The following is a 26,373-nucleotide window of genomic DNA, read 5'->3' as shown; positions in this document are numbered from 1 at the left end:
GGGGCAGTCACTTAATGCCACTAAGTTTCCAGGTGGTTTCTGGTGCAGCCAGAGGTCCCCGAACACCCTTCCCATGAGGTGTTTTTCTTCCCAGACTCTAACAGAGGTCGGTGGGTTTATCTGGAAGCCACGGGGTAAGTGAAGTTCCACTGAAGATGTTTTCTTAATGAGAGAGCGGGGCTAATACACTGCCCATCTACAAAGGACAGAACTATCTTTGTCCATCCGCATCTTACACTGTGTGGTTGCCCGGTGCTACACGTATCTCGTGTGTATACTTTCTAACAGCTGCCCACCTACCGTGGAGACGGAGGCGGGGTCTGAGACGAGCATTTCTGACCAGCGAAGCGCGACTCAACTCCAAAGCAGCAGTCAGAAATTCCAACAGAAATGCACGCAGGGGTCGTTTATGGACTTTGGGGCTCTGATTTCCACCAGACGTCAGACACGCCAAAGAAAACGGGGCCAAAGATCATGGAAACATCAGTTCTTTGGGCTCAGCGAGGCCACAGGTCAACTGTCCGGCCACCGCTGCAAACACGACAGCCCCATGTGAGCCGGTGGCTGCCTCCCCAGCCTCAGCCTGTGGTCTGCACATGCCTTAGAGGCGAAATGTCTTCCTTATGTCTCATAAAAATATCCCTCACTCAAAAACTGCCCATTTTCCTACCGTCACGCATCTAAGCTGTACAACCAGTGGTATGGGAACGGGCGGGGTCGGCTTGCAGACAATGTGCACCACACTGTTTCCCAAGCAGCAGCAAGACCAATGGGTACCACGCTGGGAAACTGAAACCTGAACCCTTAAGGGCCCCTTGGAACCTGAGTGCGCCTGCGCGTGTGGGGTGCGCTTTTCTCCTGCGCACAGTGACGCTGTCTCCTTGGGGCCTCACGCAGAGCCCACGTCACCCCACTTCCACAGGTGGTTGAGCGTGGTTCCCAGGCGCCGCAGCGGTGCGTGGCAGAGCACTGCTCCAAGCTGGGTCTACCAGATGTCAGAGCCCAGGAGAAGTGTGTCTAGATGGCACCGACCTAACGCTGCTGCCCCCTGTGCCCCAGTGCCCAGCCTCTCCCACTGGTACTGTGGTTCCCAGCTCCCGCCCCAGCCTCTGGTTGGACACCCTAGACATGTCTTCCCGGGTCTTGTGGCAAAACAGCCAGGATTCTCAGGTCGGGGGCTGTGCGCTGAAGTGCCTTTGGATTTCAGTTCTTCTGTTGTTAGGGAAAATTGTTTTCAATTGTGCGAGGCAAGGGAAATTGATCGGAGATTATGAGTTTCCTGCAGTCTTCAGAGAAGGGTGTTATGTAGCTGTTAAGGGCAAGCTGGCCAGGGCTCCACTGATCGATCCGGATGAACGTACAAAGTGGTAAGTGAAATCACAGAGCTGGTATCAACTGTGAATCGTGGAAGTTTTCGTCTGTTTGCAACATGATCAGAAAACAGGAAACCCTCCCGGTGGATCTGTGTGTGGAACAGGGTGGCTGCAGCCTTGGTTAGCCCGGGAGGGAGGGAGGCAGGTCAGTGCCAGGGGGGAGAGATGTTTGCCCCCTTCTGCAGACCCTCCCTGCTGTCCGGTCACAGGGAGACTGTCTCATGCTTGTTAATTCACAGTGCAGGGACAGGGCACACAATGCAGAGAAATAAATGGCACCAGCATGTGGCCGAAGATGACAGCTTCCACCTTCCCTGTGGACTAATGGACTTTGAGATTGACCTCAGGGAGAGCAGTTTCAAGTCAAGCCGAGTGACAGCTCCGCCTCCTGCAGGGCATGGCCAAGATGAATAGATTGGCATTCAGTTTCTTTAAAAAAAAATTATTTATTTATTTTTAGAGAGAGGGGAAGGGAAGGAGAAAGAATGGTAGAGAAACATCAATGTGTGGTTGCCTCTTGTGCACCCTCTACTGGGGACACGGACCAGAACCCAGGCATGTGCCCTGACTGGGAATCGAACCAGTGACCCTTTGCTTCACAGGCCCATGCTCAATCCACTGAGCTACACCATCCAGGGCTCAGATTTTTTTTTTTAAGAGATTCTATTTATTTTTAGACAGAAGGGAAGGGAGGGAGAAAAAGGGGAACCATGTGTGGTTGCCTCTCCCACGCCCCCTAGTGGGGACCTGGCCCACAACCCAGGCATGTGCCCTGACTGGGAATCAAAACTGGTGACTCTTTGGTTTGCAGGCGGACGCTCAATCCACTGAGCCACACCAGCCAGGGCTGCACTCAATGTCTACAACTGCCCTGTGAGGCGTGCCGTGGACTATGTCCTGTTACAGGTGGGAAACTGAGGCACAGAGAGAGTGGCAATGTCCCGGTCGGTGGTAGAGGTGCAACTCTGACCTGGGAGATTATGCTCACAGACATGAGGTTGTGACACTTAGTGGGTATGTGCACTCGAAGCAAGTCACTCCACATCTTGGAGGGTCTTTTCCTGACCTTCCCCATGAGAGTAGGAGGATTCCCCAAGGTGTTACGTGTGCGTGGGCATCTTGTCCACACCAGCGCAGACGTGCTGCAGAACCGGGGATGCAGTTACTGCCACAGTGGAGCCGCCCGAACCCATAAGGATGGAGCCAGCACTGCTGGTGGCACCAAAGCAGCTGGCATGGGATGCCTTAGATAGAGAGGATGGGAAGTGCCACAGGTCTCCTGTGTCTACAGAGTACAGGGAAGGTGGCGGTGAGTTGGGAAGGGACTCAGAATGGGAGATGGGGCCAGGAAAGCTGACTGGCATGAACTCACCGCTGGAGGGGCCAGTACCCAGCCAGGGCCCTGGGCACAGAGGGGACCCTGAGGCAGGGGAGGCAAGTGGCTGTTTTTTCTGGTCACTTCCTGTGGAAAACCACCACACCCCTCGGCTCTCCCCATCTCGTCAGGCATCCATGAGACCGGGCTGACTCACAGCCCGGCTGCCGGCTCAGCACTGGCCCTGCTTCACCAAACTGTCCAACTCGTGTTCTCAAAATAGACGCAAACTACTCTTCTTTTCACACACACACACAAAGCGTCATGCCCTCCTCTGTAATGGCAAAATGCGGGGTTCCAAAATATCACTTTCCAAATAAAACTACTATGAGGGGCACAGCAAACATTTGCCACTCACATCATAACGTGGATGACTGATTCGCAGCAGACACTGCTCCCTGACTCAGTTTCCAACTTCCTGCTGCATGCACCTGGGGCCTTGGGGCCTGCAGCCAGCCCATCCCCTGTACTTGGGACCAGGTAGGGGTCTGTGTCAGTGACTGCAGGGCTGGCCTCAGCAGGACGAGCCCTCTCCTATTTCTCCAGTTCTGTCCCAAGTCCATCTCCTGCAGAAACCCCTGGGCCAGGTGCTGCATTGCTGACTTACTCCCAGGCTGCTCTGCCATGGGAGTCCAGCCCAGTGTAAGTGGGCGGGGCTGGTGAGTGGCAAGCCCTTCAGAGAGGTTGAAAGCAGGAAAGCGAAGGGGAAAACTGGGAGAGAAAATAAGAGTGCGTTCTAGTGCATGTGGAAGGAGAGACACGTGCATGGGGACTGAGCAGGTGTGACTCAAGGGATCCCCTCCAGGGGGACCAGCCCACAGTTCTGAGATGTGAGGACGACCTCTGAAGCAAAGACAGGAAGGGGACCTGCAACATGCTCAGTCCTTCCCCCGCCATATGTCACAGAAATATTTCAGTCATTAGACCCGAACTAAATAGAGACGTAATTTACCAAATAATGTTTTAATGACAATGGCGGCGGCACCCTGCCGCGCTCTGATTTCTGCGTAAGTTCAAGATAAATGACAGCTTTGGACGCTGTGGAAAGAGATGTCTCATTAGGAAGATTTGCAAGTGTAAGGAACTGCCACAGGAAGCCACGGAGACTCAGCACTACAAAGTCAGTCATGCGCTGTGGAGATGTCACCGCTGAACAATAGTGGTGACAGAAAAGGAGGGCCTGGTGTTCTCCCCAAATGGCTGGGACAGTGAAGGTGCCTGCACAGTGTCTGGCTTAGTCCTTCCCTCATGTCATTGCCATGGCCACTTCTTTGCCTTATGTATGTATATTTTAAATCCCCACCCAAGGATATGTTTATTGATTTTAGAGAGGAAGACAGTGAGTGAGAGAAAGAGAAACATTAGTGTGAGAAAGAAACATGCATCAGCGGCCTCCCCTTCACATTCCGACCAGGGACCGAACCTACAGCCTTTCTGGTGTGTGGAAGATGCTCCGACCCACTGAGCCACCCCGCCAGGGCTCTTTACCTTCAGATGCAGCCACAACACTAATATTTTTTTTGCTATAAAAGATCCTGTTTTTAAAAAGATTTCATTTATTTGTTTTATAGAGGGGGAGAGAGGGAGAAAGAGAGGGAGAGAAATATTGATGTGAGAAACATCGATCAGGTGCCTCTCACCTGCACCCCGACCAGCTACCGTCCCTGCAACACAGGTACATGCTGGAGAAAACATACCTTCAGTGAATGGCATGGCATAAACAAAAACATAATAAGCCTTTTTCTTTCCACATAACCGTTAACGAGCCTGTGAGTTGTGCTCGAATATTTTAACGTAAGCCACCAAGATCATTCGGCATCTTAAAATTTGGGAGCTGCAGCTCAAATATTTATCGACTGCGGTTGCAGTGAAAAAATATCAAGCCAGCGGAGCAAAGGCCATGGGGTGGGACGATGCATAGCAGACAGGGCCACTCACAGTGTCCCCTTCATCACGGATGTAGGTGGTAACCCTGCTGAAGCCAGGTGGTTGGGCTGGGGGCTGCTACCCTTCCCACAGGGTTGGCTTTCCCCAAGTTCAACAGGTCCTCACACTTGGTCCATAAAACCTGCTCCTGCCAGGCAACGCCAGGAGAATATGAATCCCTGACATAGGTCCCCGGGGTCGATGAAGTGAAATGAGCAGGCTTGGTTTTATGTCCACCCCACTGCAGACACCAAACACGAGTCGGACTGTGCAATCCCGACGAACGCAGCAATCGAAATGCACAGAACGGTTTAATCGGGCATGTGCCCAAGCCGTGCTGCACACAAATTAGCCTCAGCCGTGCACGGATGCATTTGGGCTTTGCAACTTTGCGAGCACAGCACCTGTTTGCAGGGCGCGCTGGCGGACCGGAATGTAAACTCATAGTACAACTGACATCACAAATTGGAAACATCCCCCAGCTGCCAGAGATGGGAAGACAACGTTTCAGTTTCCTCTAATACAACACACTTTTCAGGGATAACACAATAAATTCACAGCAAGGCAAATTGAGAGCATAGCAAGCCAGCCCAGAATAAATGAACAGGGGCTGTTTTCCATTTCCCGCAGACACTAAAGATATTCTTGTCCCTGGCCAGAGACATCTTGAGGGGGCCCCGTGTTAGGAAGCGCAACACTATGATCCAAGCTATGCGTGGTTTATTATTTTACACAACTTCTCAAATTAAGGGCATTATGTCAGGTGAAATACGCCAGTTAGAGAAAGAATCTCACGAATGAAATGAGCTAACAAGTAAAAGAGAGACAGACTCACAGACAGAAAAGGGGCAGGGGGCCTGCGGGAGGTGGAGGGATTGAGAAAAAAAGAGAAACACTCGTGCACACGGACAACAGTGTGGTGACTGCAGGGAGGAGTTGGAGGGTAGAGGAGGTTATGGGGGCTACATGGTGATGGAAGGAGTCTTGGGGTGGTGAGCCCACAGTACAGTGTACTGATGATGTGTTGTAAAATCGTGCACATGAACCCTACATAGTTCTGTTAACCAGTGTCACCCCAATAAATTCAATGAAAGGGAAAAAAAGAGAGACCACAGTAATGTATTCATTTTACAAAATTAGGTATGAAGACAGAGTGTCTCTAGCTGATGAACTAAGAAACTGAGATTTAAGTATAGTATTTGATGTCATGGAGGTAAACAGTGGAAGTAAAGCAGCATACAGCTGCATTAGAAGACAGTCCAGCCCTGACCACTGCGGCTCAGTTGATTGGGCATCATCCCACAAAGGTTGAGGGTTCGGTTCCTGGTCAGGACCTGTGCCTGGGTTGCAGGTTCGATTCCCTGTCAGGGCTTGTGCAAGAGGCAACTGGTCAGTGTTTCTCTCTCACATTGATGTTTCTTTCTCTCTTTCCTTACCTTCCCCTCTCTCTAAAAATAAATACATTAAAAACAAAGACGACAGTCTATCTTCGAGCAATTAAAAGGTCAACACATAAATGTGCAAAGGTAATTAATTTTTTTTTAAAAACGGTAATACAGTCACATTACCCGGTGACCTGGATGGAACCCCCAGAAAAAAATTTAAATGAAATTGTGAAATTTGAGCCCCTGAGGAATGGAGGTAGCAGAGGCAGGGGCACAGGGCCAGAGGACAGTGACCTTGTGGCCACCCGTTTGGGACTGGAGTTTATGCCTCACTCCCTACTGAATCCTTCGCCTCTTCCTTACTCACCTGTCACAGTTCAGAATGTTCTGTCCACTAAGCCTTTCTTGAACACGCACTTGCCATCCATCTTCACCCGATCATGAGCCCAATTTTTGCCTCTCTGATAAGTTTCTGAAGCAGAAAATATTACTAAAAGTTTCTGAAGCAGAACATACTACTAATTTCTACTATTTTTCTTGGTGGGGTGTCTTTTCATGAGGCTCTTTCTCATGTTTTACTTTTCAAATGTAAATCTTCAGCCTACATGGAATTTACTTCCCCACCCTGCGTGTGGCATGTTATTCTTCATCTTTCCTCTCGTGCAAGGCCAGCTGCACAGCCGGCTTGCCTTGCAGAGTTGTCCATCCTGGTGGAACCAATTTAAGTATCGTCATTTCTGCAGTGAACCAAATGCTGATACTCGTGAGTCTGCCTCTGGGCTCTTCATTCTGTCCAACGGGCCTACCGGACTCTGTATCGGCACTGCGTCGTTTTAAATATTACGGCTCTGTGATAAATCTCAGAACCTGGTACACGATTCCCACTCACTAGATCCACTTCAAAACCGGCTTGGCTATTCGGGGATCTTTTCTTCTTCTGTATGAGTTTTAGGAGGACCTTATTAAGCTTAGGGAAAAAAATCCCTCTTGAGATTTTGACAGAAATTGCATTTAGTTCAGGGGTTCATTTAGAAGGATGTCATTTCTCTCACACCCAACTTCCGACCTGGAATATGCTCTGTCTTCATTTAATTGAGACTTGTATGTCCCTTGGTTAAGGTTTTTTTGTATCTTTTACTACATTGAACTTTAACTTTTAATTTAATTTTTTAGTTACAGTTTTAAATTGGTTTGTGCTTTTACATGTAAAGGCTACTTGGTTTTGTAACTTGATCATATCTAATCTTCTTACTGGTTCTAATAGTCTGTGGACTTTCCTAAATTTCCTATGGAGATAAACAGTTTGTGAATAAAGATAACTGTTTTTGCTTTTGTTTTTAATTCTCATACTCGTGATTTACTCTTTTCTTGGCTAATGGCATTGGCTAGCGTCGCCAGCACAAAACTGAATAGCAGGGAGAACAGCAGACATTCCTGTTTTGCTCCCAATTTCATTTCAAACATTTACGAAGTTTAATATAGCATATGCTACGAGTTTTATGTGCATATACCCTACCAGGTTAAAGGAGTTTCAGCCTTCCCGTGTTTTCTACGATTTGTTTTTATATTATGAAGCTGATTAAATGCTTCTGCAACATTTATTGAGAAAAATCATATAGCTTCTCATCTTTAATTTTTTAATACGAAGAGTTGGTGGATTTTAAATTAATCCACTCTTTTTTCCTAAAATAAAATATATTTAAGTTATAATGCATTTTAATATGTCTCTAGAATCAATTTTATGGGATTTTTTTTGTCGTCTTGCTCATTAGTGAAATTGGCTTATAACTCTCTCTCCTGTACTTTTTAAAATCTAGTCTTGCTATTTGTTAAACCAGATTAAGAAAAGAAATTGAGTAGTAGTCTCCTCTTTTCCTATTACTATTTCTTAAAGTGCTGCTAAAATTCACCTGCATAACTGAGCCTGATGTCTGCCAGGGAACAGGGACATTTGAGATCTGAGTTCTTTCATGCTTATTTCTCTATTTCAGTTTTCTGTTTCTTCTTACATTACTTCTGGCTCCTTATATTATTTACGAAAACTAGCCATTTTATCTAAACTTTCAAATATATTTGCATGAGGTTGCTACTTATGTCTAAAATCCCTTCTTTTCATTGTTATGTTCCTTTTTAATTCCTCTATTCACATTCTCTGTTTTATCTTAACTTGTATTAGCAGAGATTCATGTACTTATAACTGTCCTCAAAGAATTTTTGGTTTGACTGTCAGGTTTCTTGGATTGTAATTTCATTCTTCTTCTTTTAATCTTACTCAATGTTTTGGTTTTCTGTGCACTGATTACAAACAGGAATTTAAATTTAACTCTGTTGTTTCTCAAGTTTGAAAACTAAACTCTGAAAAACGGAAGAGAAAAAAACCCTAGATATCCCCTTCCCAAAAAAGTTTTCAACCCTTATTACTATTCAGTAAGAGATAAGGAAACTCATCAGTATTTCATTTATTCAACCATTGTGACCTCTTTAGGATGATCCATATACCCATTTAAACACCAAGGGTGTGTGAGATAAAATCCCACTCCGGGAAGGATATAAAGGCAGAATTTTTAAAAACTTGATTAAGAAGATCAAGCGGCATCTAAGTCATTTCCTCGTTACTGACAATGTGCCAGGTACCATTCTAAGTCTTCCGTATGGACTTCAATCCTCAAAAGATCTGCCACAAGGATGAAAGGTACCACGATCATTATTCCCACCTTATAGGTGAAAATCCCCAGGAATGAAGAGGGTAACAGCTAGCAAGCAGTAGGCATATACCACAAATCACTATTAATAGCAACGAGCACATTATGTATAATCTTGTGTCTTTATGGGAGTTTATGTTATTAACAGTTACCAAAGCAGATCAAGTACTGTGATTATTAGTTTCATGACTATTTTTCGTGCGTATAAAATCACATTTTAAAGCCCCCTGGTTTCAGGAATGCAGGCATTCTCTGTCCCTGGCTGTCTTTACCGCCTGTCTCTCTCACGTGGCCTCTCTCTGTCAGCCGTCAGATGTGTATCGTCAGCTCATTCATCATCTGACAGATTTACTAACTCACTCATCATCTTGCCATTTACGAGCCTGTCCTTCCGCATCACGCTCCACACCCCAGCTGTCGCTCACTCTGACACGCCAGCTGCCTGCCAACCTTTGCCAGCCACCTCGGCACTTCCCCTTGGCCGCTGTCATTCTCTCCCTGGGTCAGGTCATTTTATGCCTTTCTCCTTATTAACTGGCCTTTGCAGATTCCCTGTTGTTTTTTTTTTTTCTTCTCATTCCCCAACAATCATTTGGTTCATTTGCTTATTATCACGGGATATTACCCATCCCTTGTCATCTGACAGCTTTTCGAATCCCATTAGTCAGGAGGCATAAGCTGGGTTCTAGCTCTTGCTTCACTAGATTAAACGCTTCCAGGTTTGGCTCTGTGTTAAGTGACTGAGAATTTGCATGAGCGTGACATTTAAATTAGCATGTACTCACTGTGGCACGTGACTGACTATCTGGAATAAAATGCCCATTTCCCTTTCCTAAGGAGGGAGACCCAGGGTATCAACAGCACTTTACGAAAGATCACGTAGCAGCATTTAGAAAGCATATTTTAAATATTTAATGTACTCCCTCCTATTGCACAAAAGCGGGCGTATGTTATCTCCCAGGTTATGAAAAAAGACACCTTCTTCAGTCTCCCACGCATTGCTGCACTTGGTGGTCCGTGTATTTCAGAGGACGAGACAGAACTAAGTTCTACACACAAAAAGGAACTGGGTGTGAAGAACCCCCCCAGACATGAGCTCCTGAAGGGTGCTGCCTGGACAGGCTGCATGTCTATGCATGTATGCACATAAGTATGTGTGTGTAACTGTGTAGTGTACATGCATGTATCTATGTAAGTATGTATGAGAACGTGAGCATTATGAATATTCCAGTTTTCCCCGTTAGTGATTTCTAGTTTCACACTATGGCGTGTTCAGAAAAATTCTTGGTATGCTGTCAATTTTCTTACATCTTCTAAAACTTGCTTTGTGACATGTATGTGATCGATTGTGGAGGGGGTTAGATGTGTGCTCGAGCAGAATGTGGCGTCTGCTGCTGACGGGCGGAATGTTATGCATACACCTGGTAGGTGCCTTCGCTCTAAGTGATTCCATTCACTCTAAGTTAGGTCTTAGTCATTATGTGTATGTTGGCTAGGTCCATTTGGACTTCATTCTAGTCCAATGTTCCCCTATTGATTTTCTGTCTGGATGATTGATTCATTGGTTCTACCCTGGCTGGTGTGGCTCAACTGATTGAGTGCCAGCCTATTAACCAAAGGGTTGCCAGTTCGATTCCCAGTCAGGGCGCATGCCTGGCTTGTGGGCCAGGTCCTCAGTAGAGGGCACTCGAGAGACAACCACACACTGATGTATCTCTCCCTCCCTTCCCTTCTCTGTAAAAATAAGTAGATAAAATATTTTTTTAAAAAAGAAAGCAAGTAGGGTTCTAAGGTCCCCCACTATGATTGTATCGGTGCCGATTTCTCCATTCAGCTCTGTTAGGATTTGCTTAATACATTTAGGTGTTCCACTGTTGGGTGCATACATATTTTCAATTGCCATATCCTCTTGATGAACTGACCCCTTTATTCAGACGTTGTCTCTTGTGACAGTTCTTGACTTAAAGAGTATTTTGTCTGATAGAGTATATATCTACACTTTTGTCTCTTCTGGTTTCTGTCTACATGGGATGTTGTTTTCTAGCCCTTCCCTTTAAGCCTATGCACGTCCTTAATGGTGAAGCGAGTCACTTGTTGGCTTTATTATTCATATAGTTGGGTCTTGCTTTATTATTCATCCATGTACTCTATGCCTTTATTATAAAGATTTTATTTACTTATTTTTAGAGAGAGGGGAAAGGAGGGAGAAAGAGAGGGAGAGAAATATCAGTGTGTGGTATTGATATTTCTTCTTGCACACCCCTCACTGGGGACCTGGCCCACAACCCAGCCATGTGCCCTGACTGGGAATCCAACTGGTGACCCTCTGGTCTGCAGGCCACACTCAATCCACTGAGCCACACCAGCCAGGGCTCACTCTATGCTTTTCAACTGGACATTTTAATCTATTTACATTTAGAGTAATTATCAATAGGTAAGACCTTACTAATGTCATCTTATTAGTTATTATTTTTGGCTGGTTTTTTTTTTTTTTAGTTCCCTTGTTCCTGTCTTCCTCCTTTGCTAACTTCCTTGGCTCCTTTGCAAATTTTTATTTCCCATAGTGGTATGCTTTGATGCCCTTCTTGCTTTTGTGTGTCCAATGTGGGTTTTTGCTTTGTGGTTTACTAGGAGGCTCACAGAAAACATCTGACACACACGATAGCCTGTTTTAAGCTGATGTGGACTTGATTTCAACCACATACATAAACCCTATCCTTCCATGCCTCCTCCCAACATTTTGTTTCTGATGCCCCGACGATTCACATCTTTTGTACTGTGTACTCAGGACACATTATTAGCGTCGGTTCTTTTTAACATGTTTGCCCTTTAACCTTTAAACCAGAGTTAAGTGATCAACACACCACCATGTTACAGTAGGGGATTGTTCTGAACTTGCCCGTACACTCCTTTCTGCCGATGTGTTTTATGTTTCCCTGAGTTTGCATGTTACTAATTATTGCCGTTTCATTACAGCCTGAAGGACTTCTTCCTTCCGCATTTCTTATAAGGCAGGGCCAGTGGTGATAAACTCCCTCGGCTTTTGTCTGTCTAAGAAAATCTTCCTATTTCCTTAATTTCTGAAGGACAGCTTTGTCGGGTAAAGGGTTCTCGCTTGGCAGTTTTGTTCTTTCAGCCCTTTGAGTAAATCACCCCGCCGTCTCCTGCCTTTGCCTGGTTTCTGCTGACAAATCTGCTTCTGGTCTGTGCTAGTGAGAATTCTTTTCTCTTGCTGCTTTAAAAATTCTCTCTTTATCTTTGATTTTATTGTTTTCAATTTATTTTCAGAGACGGGAAAGGAGGGAAGAAGGGAGGAAGAGAAACATCAATGCAAGAGAGAAACGTTGATCAGTTGCTTCTTGCACGCACCCTGCCCAGGGACCTGGCCTGCAACCCAGGCATGTGCTCAGACCAGGAATCGAACTGGCGATGTTTGGCTTTGTGGGACAATGCGCACCCCACTGAGCCATGCTGGTTGGGGTTCCATAATACTTACCTATTACTCACACAGCGCGGGAGGGTGGGTAGAAACATCACGACCTGTGTTCGTGAACAACGCCTGCCAATGATCAATGTAAACAACTTAAAAAATTTCTATTAGTCATTAGATCATATCGTGCCTACACAGCGCAGTCTTAAATCGACTTCAATCCATTTTTCTATCCATTGTTAATCAAAGTGAATACAGCAAAACAATCAAATTTGACACCTTTGCACACACTTTTCATTCCTAATCAGAATTTTTGTATTTTAATAACAATTGAAAGCTATGACCATTTAATACACAGAAAATCGGGGTAAAATAGGGAAGTTCCAGTATTACCATTACTTATTGCACAGCATAAAAGAATTCGGAGAGCAAAGACAAGGGCCGTGAGTAATATTCTTCATTAAAAGAGGCTGGACATTTGAAAGAAAATCTGATAACTAATAGCCTATAAAGTTACAATTTTTAAAACCTGGATAAGTACAGGCGGTTCCTCAGAACAGCACATTAATTTCACTTTCAATTAGTACAGCTCAGCATTTTAGTCTTATGACTTGTATGCTTGGTAATACTTTTAAAATTAACTGTGCCACGGACAGGTACATCACATACTTCGGAGCCATAATAATTTTTCGAATGCTGTATCTTTATAACAGTAATTGCCTTCTTTCTGAAAGAATATGCATTTTGAATCTGGAGACACTTCATTTATTACTTTTCTTATATTAGAGCTCCCTCAGCGTATGAGGTTTTTTTTTTTCCTTAACGACTTTTTTCTATTAGGAGAACATGAAGACTCCAGGGTAAAGGAAGTGCATTAGGAACGGAGGCGGCGGAAATTTCTAAGCTGGATGTCGGACCACTCTCGTCGAGAACAGACCCCACAGGGAGAGCCACCGTCCCCTCTGAACGAGAGATGCTGTCGACACACCCTCCCACCCAGGAGGCTATGAAATTTGCAAGTCTCGTCATGAATAAAGTGAACTAAATTGCCGACACAGCAAAACATCCATTAAGCCCATCACCAGCCATCACGGCTCTTCTCCTCAGTAAGAAGTCACCCTGACCCTCCTCCCTGGTCCACATTCGCCAACCAGAGCATCTTGCTTAAACCACTTGGACCAGGAGACAGAAGGCCTTCCTTCTTTTTTTTTCTTTTTATCCTCATTCAAGGATATATTTCTTGACTTTAGAGAGAGAGGAAAGGAGAGAGAGAGAAACACTAATGTGAGAAAGAAATATCTATGAGTTGCCTCTCACACAAGCTCTGACTGGGGATCGAACCAGCAACTTTCTAGTGTACGGGATGATGCTCCAACCAGCTGAGCCACCCAGCCAAGGCCAGAAGACCCTCTCGCTCTGAGGGTACTCCCTCATTTCCAGACCATAAGCATCAGGTGATCAGATCAGTGCTTGGACAAAAGGAGGCCCTAGAACCCCTTGGGGTCGAGGAGACGGCCACTGAAGTGTCCCCAGGAAGGACTTCTCAGAAGCCGCTCTGCACACAGGCAGGGCTGCCGGGGCGGCGGTCCACCTCCCAGTGCTGGCAGCGCACAAGTACCGGCGGGAGAGGAGATTCAAGAACCAGCGGGTGTCTCAACCTTCTACACTCCTTGCTCCCCAAAACATCTACAGTTTGGATTTACCCCCAGACCCTTGGACTTTGTGCTTTTCTTGCTTCTTGGATTTGCTTTACGTCGGTCCACAAGCCTATAAGGACTCCAGTGAGTAACCCACCTGCCCAAAGGCCGCCCATCCAACCAGTGGGCTAAACCCTGTTCTCACTGGCAGCAGCGGTCTTTCCCCACTTCAACTGCAGTGCAACAGGCCACTGAGCAAAGAGCAAGCCCTCTACGTGCAGGTGGACCCAGAGTGCCCCGTGCAAGCTCTGGCAAGTCCTACCCTGGCAACAGGGGCCAATAACCTGTTACTTCTAGAAGGGACACGCCCTCCACTTGTCTTGCAGGTACCTTGTGAGCTGGTGTGTACAACCAGCACCAGGGCGGCACCGTCTTCATCTTTCTAAATAAAAAACTGTAACCCAGTTCACTCCCTGACTCACCAAGTTCTACCCGGCAGCTATTTCCTCTCATTATCTTCTATTGCCCTTTTAATACTTGATGGCTACTTTGACTTTTTCCAGCTCCGCCCATATCCTCATCTAGGTCTTATACTTTTTGAAGGTGAGACCACACCTGGTGCTTCTCTGTTGCCACCTCGTCACCCAGCTCAGGACCTGGCGCAAGGTACGACAGTTTTCTGGAGCCCAACGGTGGCACCACGGGCTCTGAGGTTTACCATGTGACTGCTGTGAGACCTACTACGTGCTGACCACACCCTTCACGTGTCCAGACAGACAGAACGCACTGCAGGCCGAGTCAGCGTGAGGGCACATACTTCAAGGTCACCCACGGAAGAGCCCCGGGAAACAGGTGAGCAAGCACCAGTGACCATCAGCGGGTGAACTCTTCTCTCCTGGGAACGTCCTTCAGCTGTGCTGATGCCCACAACTGGAGAGACTAAGGGGTTTGTCATAATTAAGAAACGTATCAGGGCTGGGGGCCCAGCACACGCAGCGCGCCTCACGGCACATGGAACAGTGGGCGTGGATGACAAGCAAACTGCTCCAGCTGTACACACAAACGGGTGTGCAGAACAAGCGCACGCCCCCACCCAGAGGTGCACACAGGCATGCCTGCCTGTACGACTGACACCCGGGTGCTCCAGCCTGCGCTCCCCGCAATGACCTCACCCAGAGAGACCTCACCGCCCTCTGGTCTCTTCCTTTCTGCGGAGAGTCAATTTTCCCAGACGGGGCCAGGGGAGTCATTCACGTTTTCTGAGAAAGTTCTCAACAGCCATTCAGAAGTGACAACCAGGGAAAAGCCATTTACACTCGGTTCCACGAACAATTCAAAGTAATGCATTTCATCCATGATGCTTTTAAGCACACGACTACCTCATAAGGTTCTTTGGTCTACCTTGGTTTTTAGTCTTCTTACCCAAGCTCATTGGCCCTTGCAAAAAAATGTTGTTTTTGTATTGAATTGATTGGACCAACATTGGTTCATAAAAACATACAGGTTTCTTTGCCGTTGCTGTTGTTGTTGAGTTTAGAGAGAGGGGAAGGGAGAGAGAAAGAGAAACACTGGTGGTTCTACTTATTTATGCGTTCACTGACTGAAACTGTCACTGACTGAAACTGACGCTCTAACCAGGTCACCCAGCCGGGGCCAACCACAAAGGTTGCAAGAGGTTGTAGAATCCTGTAATTCATCACCCACACACCGCATCATGCGCTCACCGCCCAAACGGGGGTCTCCTTCCCCCACCCCTCATCCCCCTGGGCCTCTTCCTGCTCCCCCAAACCTCCCCCTCCCCACCGCCCCCTGTGCCCCCCACCCCCGCAATCCCCAAGCTGTTGTCTGTGTCTTCCCCCCCCCCCCCAAATAATGTCTTATTACATTTTCCATTAAGCATAAGCCTGATGGACCAACATAAAAGAACTGGCACTTAGAAGCGATGCGAGTGAACATAAATGATGACCATGTTTTAAGAAAAAGGAGTCTGTCATCCGTGAGCATTTTAATTTCACGAGGCCTTGAGTGGTTTCCCTGTGTCATGTTTTAATTCGTTTATTTCAGTCTCGATTCCTGGTTAGTCTAGCTTTCCCTGATGAAATTTAATACTGCTGGTGAATGAATTTAAAGACAAGCATATTGGTCTATTTTTACATACGAGATGGGGGTTTTAGAAATTTAAGCTGCTTTCTTTGCAAAGTAAAATTCTGGCTTGTTTTTTTTCTTAATTTTTAATATATATGTATTGATTCCAGAGAGAAAGGAAGGGAGAGAGGGGGGGAAACATCAGTAATTTGCCTCTCATACATGCTTGGACTGGGGACCAAACCTGCAACCCAGGCATGTGCCCTGACCGGGAATTGAACCCATGACGCTTCAGTTTCCAGGATGAAGCCCCAGCCCACTGAGCCACAGGCCAGGGCCCTGTGTGCCTCTCCTTTCTCGTCCTCTTCAGCACTTAGTGAATGAAGCCTTCATCTTCCATGCGCTCACGCCAAACACACTCTCTTAAAGAGAGGCCACATTCGTGGCCATAAGAAACCCCCGGAGTAGATTTATAATAAATTTCCTGAGTAAATAATGGTGTCGAATACATTTACATGAAATACATTAACCTTTCACTCATCTCTATTTTCCAATAGCGTATTAAAGTTCTATTTGCGCTCCATTCATGGGCCTGAAAGGAAGCCCGCAGGCTTTCTACTACTTGTATTAAAGGTTAAAGCGATTCCGACACTTTTCCCCCTCACAGAACATGGCCGACTAGATGAAGCAGTGGGACCAGGACTGGGTTTCTGATGCCACAGCAGGAAATATATGTGAGCACAGAAATCCAGAGACACTTTGAAGGAGAAGTTAATGTATGCGGCGGAAGATTTTAAGCTTCCCCTCCACTGGAAACCCATCAGCATATCAATGAAGAGAAAGGGGGAGGAGACCGGGCCCAGCCCAGGCCCTAGTCCATTTGTCACACGATCCAACCCCGTGGCGGCTGCATATGTCATCAAATACTGCCGTGGAGAGAAAAACAGAAATAACAGAATTCAAGCGGAATGGAAAAGCAATCAGAGCTATTTTTCCCCCCATCGGTTGTCTTTAGGTTTCCAATCAGGCTGATACTCTGGGAAGAATCAGGCCTGGATTCTCCAAACCGGGGACTCAATGTCAGGCACTGATTCCCACGGCTGCTGGGACAGCCCCAGGGAACTGAGCCGCAGAGGCTGGGGCACATCCTCCGGGGCACCCCGCATGCACGGGGCTCCTGGGGCCGCCCGCCCTGGGCCCGTCGTCAGCCCTGGGCCCATCACAACGGCCCCTGCAGCGTCCCAGACGCCTGCTGGAACGAATTCAAAACTATGCAAGCTCCCTTGTTTGAGAAAAAAAAAAATAGACCAAAAAACCTCTTCCTCTCTTTGGCTGCTTCTTGTGAACAAGGAAACCAGGAAATGATAAATTGAACATAGACGTGTGTTAAGTAGCTTGGATGGCCAAGGAAGCGGGATGTCTGCCTCAGTACACTATAGAAAGATGGTTTTTGTTTCTTTGTTTGGGGTTTTTTGTTTAGTTTTTTCCTGTTAAATGTGAAGTCCCCAGTAAGGCAGACTACTGCAATGGTTAAGGCAGGGGTCCGGGGAGCCAGTCGGCCTGGGCTCCAGACCCGCCGACCCTTTACCACCCCCCCCACACACACGTGTCCTCTGCTCTGGTCCCTCCTTTGGGTGCGAGGACAACAGAGGGACCCCACCAGGCTACTGTGACAACTAAGTGTCAGCGGTTGCTCCTCCAGCCTGCCCGCTCTCTCCCTCCCTCTGTGCTACCCCTTAATAAACGCTGCCACTGCCTCTTGGGGGTGTGGTGGGGGGAACAGGTGAGCGTTGAGACTATTTCAAAAGGGCCCGGCGCACAGTGTGTCGCAAACCACATCCGTGCTTGTCTGTGTGGCAGCATTCTGCTGTGCACAGTGCCCACTATTTTTCCCCCAAAGTGTTGAGGCAAAAATAAGAATGTGCATTACGCCTGGATAGTACCAAAATACCTGGTGTCTGTTCTTGTGTTTTGTAATTTCTTGTACGATAATATGTGGAAAAAAACAAGTGCTAAAATTCCTTTATAATACAAAAAAAGTACCTAAATATAAATAAATAAATAAGTAAGTAAGTAAGTAAATAAATAAATATTGGATTAAAAATTAAAGTGAAGTATTTCCCCCCCTGAAAGTTTGGGCCCAAAACATGGGTGTGTGTTACCCAGGGTGAAACACAGTGAAGAGACCTGCTGTGCTACCTCTGGGGTCCTAGGTGTTGCAGTGACTGGTGGTTTGGGCGGGCGGGCGGGGTGCAGAAACACCAGCACAGCCCTGCCTGGTGTGGCTCAGTGGATTGAGTGCAGGCCTGCCAACCAAAGGGTTGCCGGTTCGATTCCCAGTCAGGGCACACGCCTGGGTTGCAGGCTAGTTCCCAGCGGGGGATGCATGAGAGGTAACCACACATGGATGTTTCTCTCCCTTTCTCTCCCTCTCGCTTTCCCCCTCTCTCTCCCTCCTCTTCCCCTCACTAGAACTCAAGGGTGCCTTCTGGGTCCTCCTAGGAAGCCTGAGGAGGTCTGTCCAATCAACGGGGACCCCCCGGTCCCACGGATCCCAAAGACAGTCTTCACATCCCGGGGAAAACTAATTGGGATGCAGTGGGGGGCAGGGAGGTGGGAACTGCAAGACACATCCCCTCTCTGGGGGGAAAACCACCAACCACGCCCACTACCCACCCTCACCCACGTGGCGCCTCTGTGGTAAATGTGAGCAGAATAACCACGCGTGGGCTGACCTCAGAGCACAACACATTATCACCTGTAAGGACACAGATGAGCAAAGCGACCAGCTGACCTGGGGGCGAGGGACGCATGCAGGATGGGGGGACACCTGACGTGGAAGAGTCTCATTAACATCCTTGAAGGAGACCTCGCCTGTAAAACCAGCGCTTCCAGGGAGGCGAACGCAGCGCCATGAAAGGGGAGCAAGCACAGAACGTCAGTGATTTCTAGTTTCATACTATGGCGTGTTCAGAAAAATTCTTGGTATGCTGTCAATTTTCTTACATCTTCTAAAACTTGCTTTGTGACATGTATGTGATCCATTGTGGAAGGGGTTAGATGTGTGCTTGAGCAGAATGTGGCGTCTGCTGCTGACGGGCGGAATGTTATGCATACACCTGGTAGGTGCCTTCGCTCTAAGTGATTCCATTCACTCCAAGTTAGGTCTTAGTCATTATGTGTATGTTGGCTAGGTCCATTTGGACTTCATTCTATCCAATGTTTCCCTATTGATTTTCTGTCTGGATGACTGATTCATTGGTTCTACCCTGGCTGGTGTGGCTCAGTGGATTGAGTGCCAGCCTATTAACCAAAGGGTTGCCAGTTCAATTCCCAGTCAGGGCGCATGCCTGGCTTGTGAGCCAGGTCCTCAGTAGAGGGCACTCGAGAGGCAACCACACATTGATGTATCTCTCAATGTGAGAGATACAGCTGGGAGGCCTTCCAGACACCACCCTCGGTCAACATGGAGAACTCAACAGAGGGGACGAGCAGCCCAGGTCCCCCCACCCGCGCTGTGGCCTGGAAACTTCGGCACAGCTGGACTTACCGCTGGTGGTGGAAGAGCCCTGCATGGTGCCAGATTGGTGGCCATGGGCCCGCTGGGCAGAGCTCATGGCGCTCACTGTGAGCCGGGGGCCTGGGTAGAAAGTTCCCGGTGTGTGGGCGTGGACGTGGGCGTGGCCGAAACATGGCCCCGACAGCGGCCTGACTCTAAGTGAAGCTGAGACGCCAGACTTGCGCGGCACACCACGGGGGAAGCGCTCAAACCGCTTGCAGGGGTGTCCAACCTCCGCGCCCCGTGCAGCCCAGGAGGGCTGTGAATGCGGCCCAACACGAAACCGTAAACTTACTGAAAACATGATGAGATTTTGTTTTTGCTTGTTTTCGTCAGTGTTTGCATATTTAATGTGTGGCCCCAACAACTCTTCCTCTTCCCGGCTGGCCGGAGTCGCCAAAAGGCCGGACAGCCCAATTTCCATGATTAAAATACAAGCAAGCACAGGATGTTTCGCCGAATCTTTTAAAAAAACTATCTAATCGGAGCTGCATAATCTGGTGCCTAGTAGGCGTGCGGCATCATACAGAGCCTCTCACAGGGTAAGGTGAGGAAGACAGCGATCTCAATCCCAGGAGACACCGCGCACGTCTGGAAAACGGCCACGGGAACGAGAAGTGCGCCTTCCTCCCCGACCCAGCGGTCTCTGGTCCCGGCTGCGGTCGGGCTCCAACAGAGCATGTGGAGAAGTCACAGCAGCTCCCGCCCTCCTCCCCGCCTCTCCTCTCACTCACCAGGCGGGAAAGAGCAGCGTCCTTCCCTTTCCACATTGCAGATTCTGTTGCCCCCTTGGATGGTTTCAAATCATCCTCACTTGGGGATTTTTTTTTTTTTTTTTGCATTTAGAGAGAGAGAGGAGGGGAGAGAGAGGAACATGGATGGGAAAGGGAAGCATGGATCGGTTGCCTTCCATATGTGCCTGGACCGGAGATCGGTGCCCACACCCAGAATGGGGATTGAAGTCGCAACCCAGGCATGTGCCCCGACCGGGAATCCAACCTGTGGCTTTTCAGTTTGCAGGATGATGTCCTATTAAGTGAGCCACACTGGCCAGGGTGAAAATTTCTATTTAAAAACACTTTTTAAAAAATATTTTTGACTGGGAATTGAACCGGCAACCCTTTGCTTCACAGGCCCATGCTCAATCCACTGAGCTACACCGGCCAGGGCTAAAAACATTTTTTAAGAGGGAAATTGCTCATCTGAGTGGACACAGTGTGGGAGAAGAGTCCCCCTGGAATTGATGCCCGAACGCCCTTCTCCGACCTGGACGCCGTCTCGGTTACCTGCATCCAACAGGCGGGGTTTTAACAACCCACAGGTTTGTGTTGCTTTCTATCCCATTAGTCTCTGATCTGGGTCCTTATCTCCAGGTCTGATCACTTCAAGAAGACATTTTAAATAATTGATCACTACAAAAGGAAGAAAAAGCCATGCCGCCTTTTTCACGATCCATCAGGAACGGGGAAAACCTCTTCCTTTAGCACCGGCTCGGACACATAAATATATTAATGCAGATGCTGAGGAGAACATGCCCACGAATCTACAAACACACATCTGCCCGGGGTGCTTCTGGGAGGGAGAAGCCAGCGTCCTCTGTCCGGGCCTCCCCAGCGTGAAACCCGAGCATCGCAAGAACCTGTTCAAGGGCACGGCTTTCTTCCCTCTAGTAAACACCACTTGCACCAAGAGGCACAGACTCCGAAACACACGCGAAGCTGACATTTCTTGACCTCTGTTCAAACACGTCCTGTTTGTGATCACCTGTGGGCATACGTAGATGCACAGATGTGTTCATGCATCTAGATGAATTGCTTACATGTATACACATTAAAATGCCTGTGTCCTTGGCATGTCCTCGTCAGAGGGCCCCCAAACGGGACAAACAGAAAGAGGGAGGCACGGGAGAGCCACTCTGGGAAGTAGACCAGGCCGGGGGCTCTGGTCTCGCCCCCGACAGCACTTCCAGAAAGGTCTGCCCTCCCCTCCGTGGGAAGGAGCCAGAGCGCTCGGCCTTCACCCCCGACGCGCGTCCCTCTGCAGCCAGAGGCCTGGTCCCAGGCCGCCACCGCAGAGACCAGGGGCCACTTACCACGAGGGAGAGGGGTCTCTTCCAGGAGACGACGCCGATGAGTCCTGACAGCAGCACCTGGAACGACAAACGGTGCGGGAAGGTGAGACGCGGCGGGCGAGGCCTTCGGTGGCCAATCAAAACAGGTTCGTTCGCCCCTTTCAAACCCGGAGAAGGATCGCTGCCAGGATGAGCGGGTGACACGGAGGAGCACTGGCCACCCTGACGCCCACAGCCTGCAGCCCCCAGAGGCTCCTGAGCGGGCAGCCCGTGTGCTCGTGGGGGTGGGGGCAGGGGCGGAGCCTCCACCAGGGCCCTGTGCCACTCTGGTCCTGGACGTTTTCTGGCTGCACGATCTCAATATCACAGAGAGCAGAGATTCCCACACACAGGTCACCAAGCCACCAGCCTTCTCTACTGGGATGGGGAAGCAGGAGCCTCCCATCCAGCCCACTAATGCCACCTGCAGTCATTCTGTAGCTCGCAGGCCAAAATCCCACCTGCTCTCCCCTCCCCAACCCGGCCTCCCTCTCGCCAGCTCTTCCTTCCACCCACAGCGGCCCCTCCTCCTGGTGACTCGAACCCCGCAGACAGTCCCCTAGCCCTCACCTGATATCCCACCAGGCACAGTGCGGGGGAGGACAAGGCCGTGGCTTCCCCCGCCACAGGGCAATACTCCAGGAGGCCGCACTGTAACACAAGTCCTGGCCTTTTCACCCGGGGTCTCCCCTGAACATAAATCCCCCAACTTTCCGTAGTGGGTGCGGGTGGTCAGGGACCAAGGTTGAGGGGCTTGGACACATTTCCCGGGGAGGCTGACCCCTGACCTGAAGGGACAGCGTGCCACTGAACTGGCCCACGAGGCCCCCCCTGGTGACAGACCCTACTCACCCTCAAACACGTCCGCACGGACGAGGACCAAGTCTTGGACCCAACGCCGCTACCCCACCCAGCCAGCGCTGGTCTTAGAGGCTCGCTGGAAGCTCTGGACGATCTTTTACACATTCATGCGACGGGCTTTTGACCCTAACTCACACGAAAATCAAACAAAACAAAAACAGAAGAACCGGGAGAGAGCTCGGTCCGACTCCGCCCCCTCAAGCGCGCACACACGTATCCTTTCTCCGACACACGCCGACTTCCAGACGCAGTCGCCGCTGACACAGGAACGCACCGCCATCTCGCCCACCTTCTCACATCCCACCCCCCCTTGTATATTTCAGCTCCAACCCCCGCCCCCCGAGAAGTCAGTCCCTGTCCCTCTGAGCCCAGTGTCACTTGCTCTTTTCTACGAAGCCCTTAAAGCCTCTCTCTTCCCTTCCATACCCGACACTCCATCTATTCGATCTAAAACAGATGCAGTTGTCGTTTCTCCCCTGGAGATGCTCCTTGGCCTCTCACTGTCTCTCACGCTGGACACTTCCAAGCTCAGGAACTCACCTCCACCCCCCACCCTTCTGGTGAATTCCAAGTTTCTGCCCATGACCCTGACCTGTTCCGAGCTCCCCGTCCAGGCCAGTGGGCCGGCCGCTGGTGAAACTGGCTCAGGCCTCTTGGCATCTCTCCACGTGCTTGTTCCTCTCTGTCCCCTCGGCCGAGCCAGGGCCCTCGTCTGCTCACTCACCTCTGTCCCCGGCATTGAAGCCGTCCTGGACGCCTCAGCAGCTGAATCTCATCTCCCCGGGCTGACCCCCCAGGCCCACAAGAATTCAGTCCCCAGTTTCCCACCAGCACCTCCCTAAACAATACTCCAATGCATCCAGCCCACTCGGGAAAGCTGGGGTGACCTTGGCAATGGAGAAGACCTACACGGAAACCCCTGTGTTTGCCCCTTACAAGGCATCGAACTTCTGGAGGCTGTCTGCCCTCGGCACTGACCTTGTTGGGCGTCTCAGCATCCCTTCCTGGTACCCCAGCTGTCCCCCTTTCTCTCCCCTCAGACTAATGGCCCTGGTGCCACCTGTCCCCAGGAAAAGTCCTCTACCAAGTGTCCTTTATTCTCCCTACACACCAAGCCTCGCTCAGACTGAGCCGGGGCGCAGGGTGGGAAGACCTCCCAGGAAATGTCTACGGGCTGCCATCTGCTTTTCCATTTCTCCCACACCAAACTTGACCTTCTCTTCAAGACATGGCTCAAAGCCTCCCCGCCCACGAAGGGCCGTAGAGTGCCCGGGGCCCCACCGAATCCCTAAGCCACCACCAGACCCCTCAAGCCACTTTCAATGAGCTCACTCAGAACCCTGTGAGCTCATCCGAACTGAAGTTTATGAAACTATAAAACTACAATGGCCAAGGCGCTTATAACAGAAATGTCACCCACAAACCTCCAAAGAGCCAGCATTTTCTAAACGTGAAAGAAGTTAACGTCACTGATCTTAGGCCGTGGGTAAGAATTCTCGACGTTCCTTGCCTTCACGACGAAGTCATCATTCAAGGAACCAACCCCCTGAAACCGTGTCACTTCCAAGCGACGTGGATGGTTTGCTTGTTGAAGATGAGTGACAATTTAAATATCATAAACAGCTGTCATCGGGGACGCGCCAAATTCCCCGCACAAAGACGCCAAAACCCGTCACACCCAGGTGGCCTGCAGGTTCTCCGGTGACCCCTGGTGATCCATGGCCTTTACAAAGCCCCCCGGTTTGGTATGAATACAACGGGCTCCCTAGTGACACCTTCAGATGGGGCCGGCCCGCCAGTGCCTTGAACACAGCCGTGTGAGACTCCGCCCGGTCGACCCAAACAAGCCGTGTCCACGACCCAAGGAAACCACGAGATAACAGACGGGTGTTGTGTGAGGCTGTCAAGCTTGTGGCCGTCGCTGCAGTGGGATGAAAACTCAGGGCTGTGAAACCAACCAATGTTTGCGTCCTGCCCAAACCCACCTGTTGGAGCCCCACCCGCCCCACGGGACCGTGTTTGGAGATGGGCGCTTTAGGAGGTGATAAGCGGTAAACTGGGATAGGACACGGGGCCATCGTGATGGGGTTGGCGGCCGCGCAGGAGGAGAAAGAGAAAGTGATCTTTGTCTTTGGCAATGCACACCCTGTGGCCAGGCCCCAGGAGGATACGGCGAGGAGGTGACCCTCTGTGAGCCAGGAAGACGCCCTCCCTGAACAGGACCGCAGTGACACCCTGGCCTCGGACTTCCAGCTTCTGGGACTACGCGCAGTAACTCTGCTGTTTAAGCCTGTCCATGACACACAGCCAGGGCAGCCCAAGCGAACCCACACAGCGATGCATCCAGAACAGAGCATTAGCTTATTGGCCCCAAATATCCGCTCGTCCCCCGAGTCTGCCCCAACTCCCCTGCCCCTCGGACCTACTCACACTGGCACCGGCTCTGAGGGCAGAAACCCTTCTCAGAGCCCGGAGGCCGGCGCGCCTCTGCTGTGAGGTCAATCCATCTGGATTGTGGTGACCAAGGGGACAGCGCGTGCCCCACTCTGAATGACCAGGTCTCAGTTTGCATTATTTTTACTTGAGTCCAGCGACCCGTGAGGACTCGCTACCTGTGCTGACATCTCAGTCATTCCGCGGGTTCACCCTGGTTGGCTTCTGCGAGGAGCCGAGAAACGGCCCCACCTCACAAAACCTTCCTCCTGTTTCATCTGCCAGGACCGTCGTCCTTCAAAGTCCGCAGTTTACAAAGAATGCATGGAAAGGGAAGGCAGTCAGAGAAGAGCAACGTTTAATGAAGTGGCTGGGGAAGAAAAGCCAGAGGCCCCCCCTTGGTGGGGGAGGCGGCAGGACTTCTCAGGCACCTGCGAGCTGTCCCGGGGGCAGCCCATTTGCTGTTTTCTGCCACTTGTCATCCAGCCTTAATAGGGACGGGAGATAAAATCAGAAGAGAGAGAGGACTTCCTACTGTGGCAGAGGCTGACAGGAAGCAGTGGCCTCTCTGGGGCCGAAGGCCTGCCCTCTTCAGGGGTGCCACTGAATAGGGGCCTGAAAACTTCAGCTCTTCAAAACATCCTCTCCAATTGAAAAGTTCTTTTGCTGCCAAAAATCAGGAATTTCCTTCAGTTCAGAGGTACCACTTCAGGTAGGGGCCTCGTCCTTCCAGAATGCAGGCTTGAACACGCTAATGACATTGCAGAGTTCCAGAAACATCTGGCAGGAGGGCCCGGTGGCTGCAGGGGGAGCCTCTTACCACCGAGAAGCTGGGGAGAGGTAATCATGCAGGGAGCAAAGAGTGTTCTGAGCTTAACGGGATGAGAGTGGACCATCAGCCTCTCACCCTGCAGACCTGTCCGTGTGCCAAATTCTTCCTCCTGTTTCACGCAGTGGGCGACCCTCCTCCTTTATCCTTCCTCAGACGTGTTTTCTCCCTGCGTGGTTTTCTTGGTCTGGGGCTCCCTGGGGACCACGGCAGGGCTCACTCAGATACACCGGCCCTCCGTCCTCAGTGTCCTCATTGGCTGCGGGCTGGGACACGCCCAGCTCTTTACACCCACCTCCTGCCGTCAGGACCACTCCCAGGGCGCCACACGCTCCCCCAGTCACTCAGGGCCAGCCCGTGGCTCCAACTTCCTCCACAAGGGTTCCCGCTGGAGGCTGCGCTCCTTCCTCAACCTCAGAACCTCCACCAGGACCTGCCTTCTCACCCTGCTCCCTCTGTGCGAGAAAAAGACCTCGACTGCTTCCGTTCATTGCCCAGAAACTAGAATCAGTGACAAAGACAGCCCCATGAAAGGAAGCAAATTACCAAGATGTAAAATGCTTAGAAACACAGTGGACCCTGGAAGAACACAGGTTTGAACCGTGTGGGCCCACTTATATGTGGGGTTTTATCAATACATACTGTAAAAGTATTTTTTCTTCCTTATG

The 26,373-nt window shown here is 49.7% G+C and overlaps 1 protein-coding gene across 4 annotated transcripts in view; it reads right to left on the bottom strand.

Annotated features, from left to right (window-relative positions):
- ENTREP2 (endosomal transmembrane epsin interactor 2) overlaps nt 1–26,373 on the bottom strand; it is a 187,124-nt gene that overhangs the window by 84,881 nt on the left and 75,870 nt on the right. For all 4 annotated transcript variants that reach the window (XR_008390399.1, XM_037145898.2, XM_053658904.1 and 1 more), the window contains exon 2: nt 21,565–21,621. Coding sequence is in view for 3 of the 4 variants with exons in the window: in XM_037145898.2 (XP_037001793.2) it covers nt 21,565–21,621 (57 nt within the window). In the remaining variant the exon portion in view is untranslated. The remainder of the gene's footprint in view (nt 1–21,564; nt 21,622–26,373) is intronic.

This window comes from Artibeus jamaicensis, unplaced genomic scaffold (genome assembly GCF_021234435.1).
Source record: "Artibeus jamaicensis isolate MK-2021 breed Jamaican fruit bat unplaced genomic scaffold, CSHL_Jam_final scaffold_612, whole genome shotgun sequence".
Lineage (NCBI taxonomy): Eukaryota > Metazoa > Chordata > Mammalia > Chiroptera > Phyllostomidae > Artibeus > Artibeus jamaicensis.
Note: the sequence above shows the minus strand (reverse complement) of the source record. Positions and strands in the feature narration are given on the sequence as shown.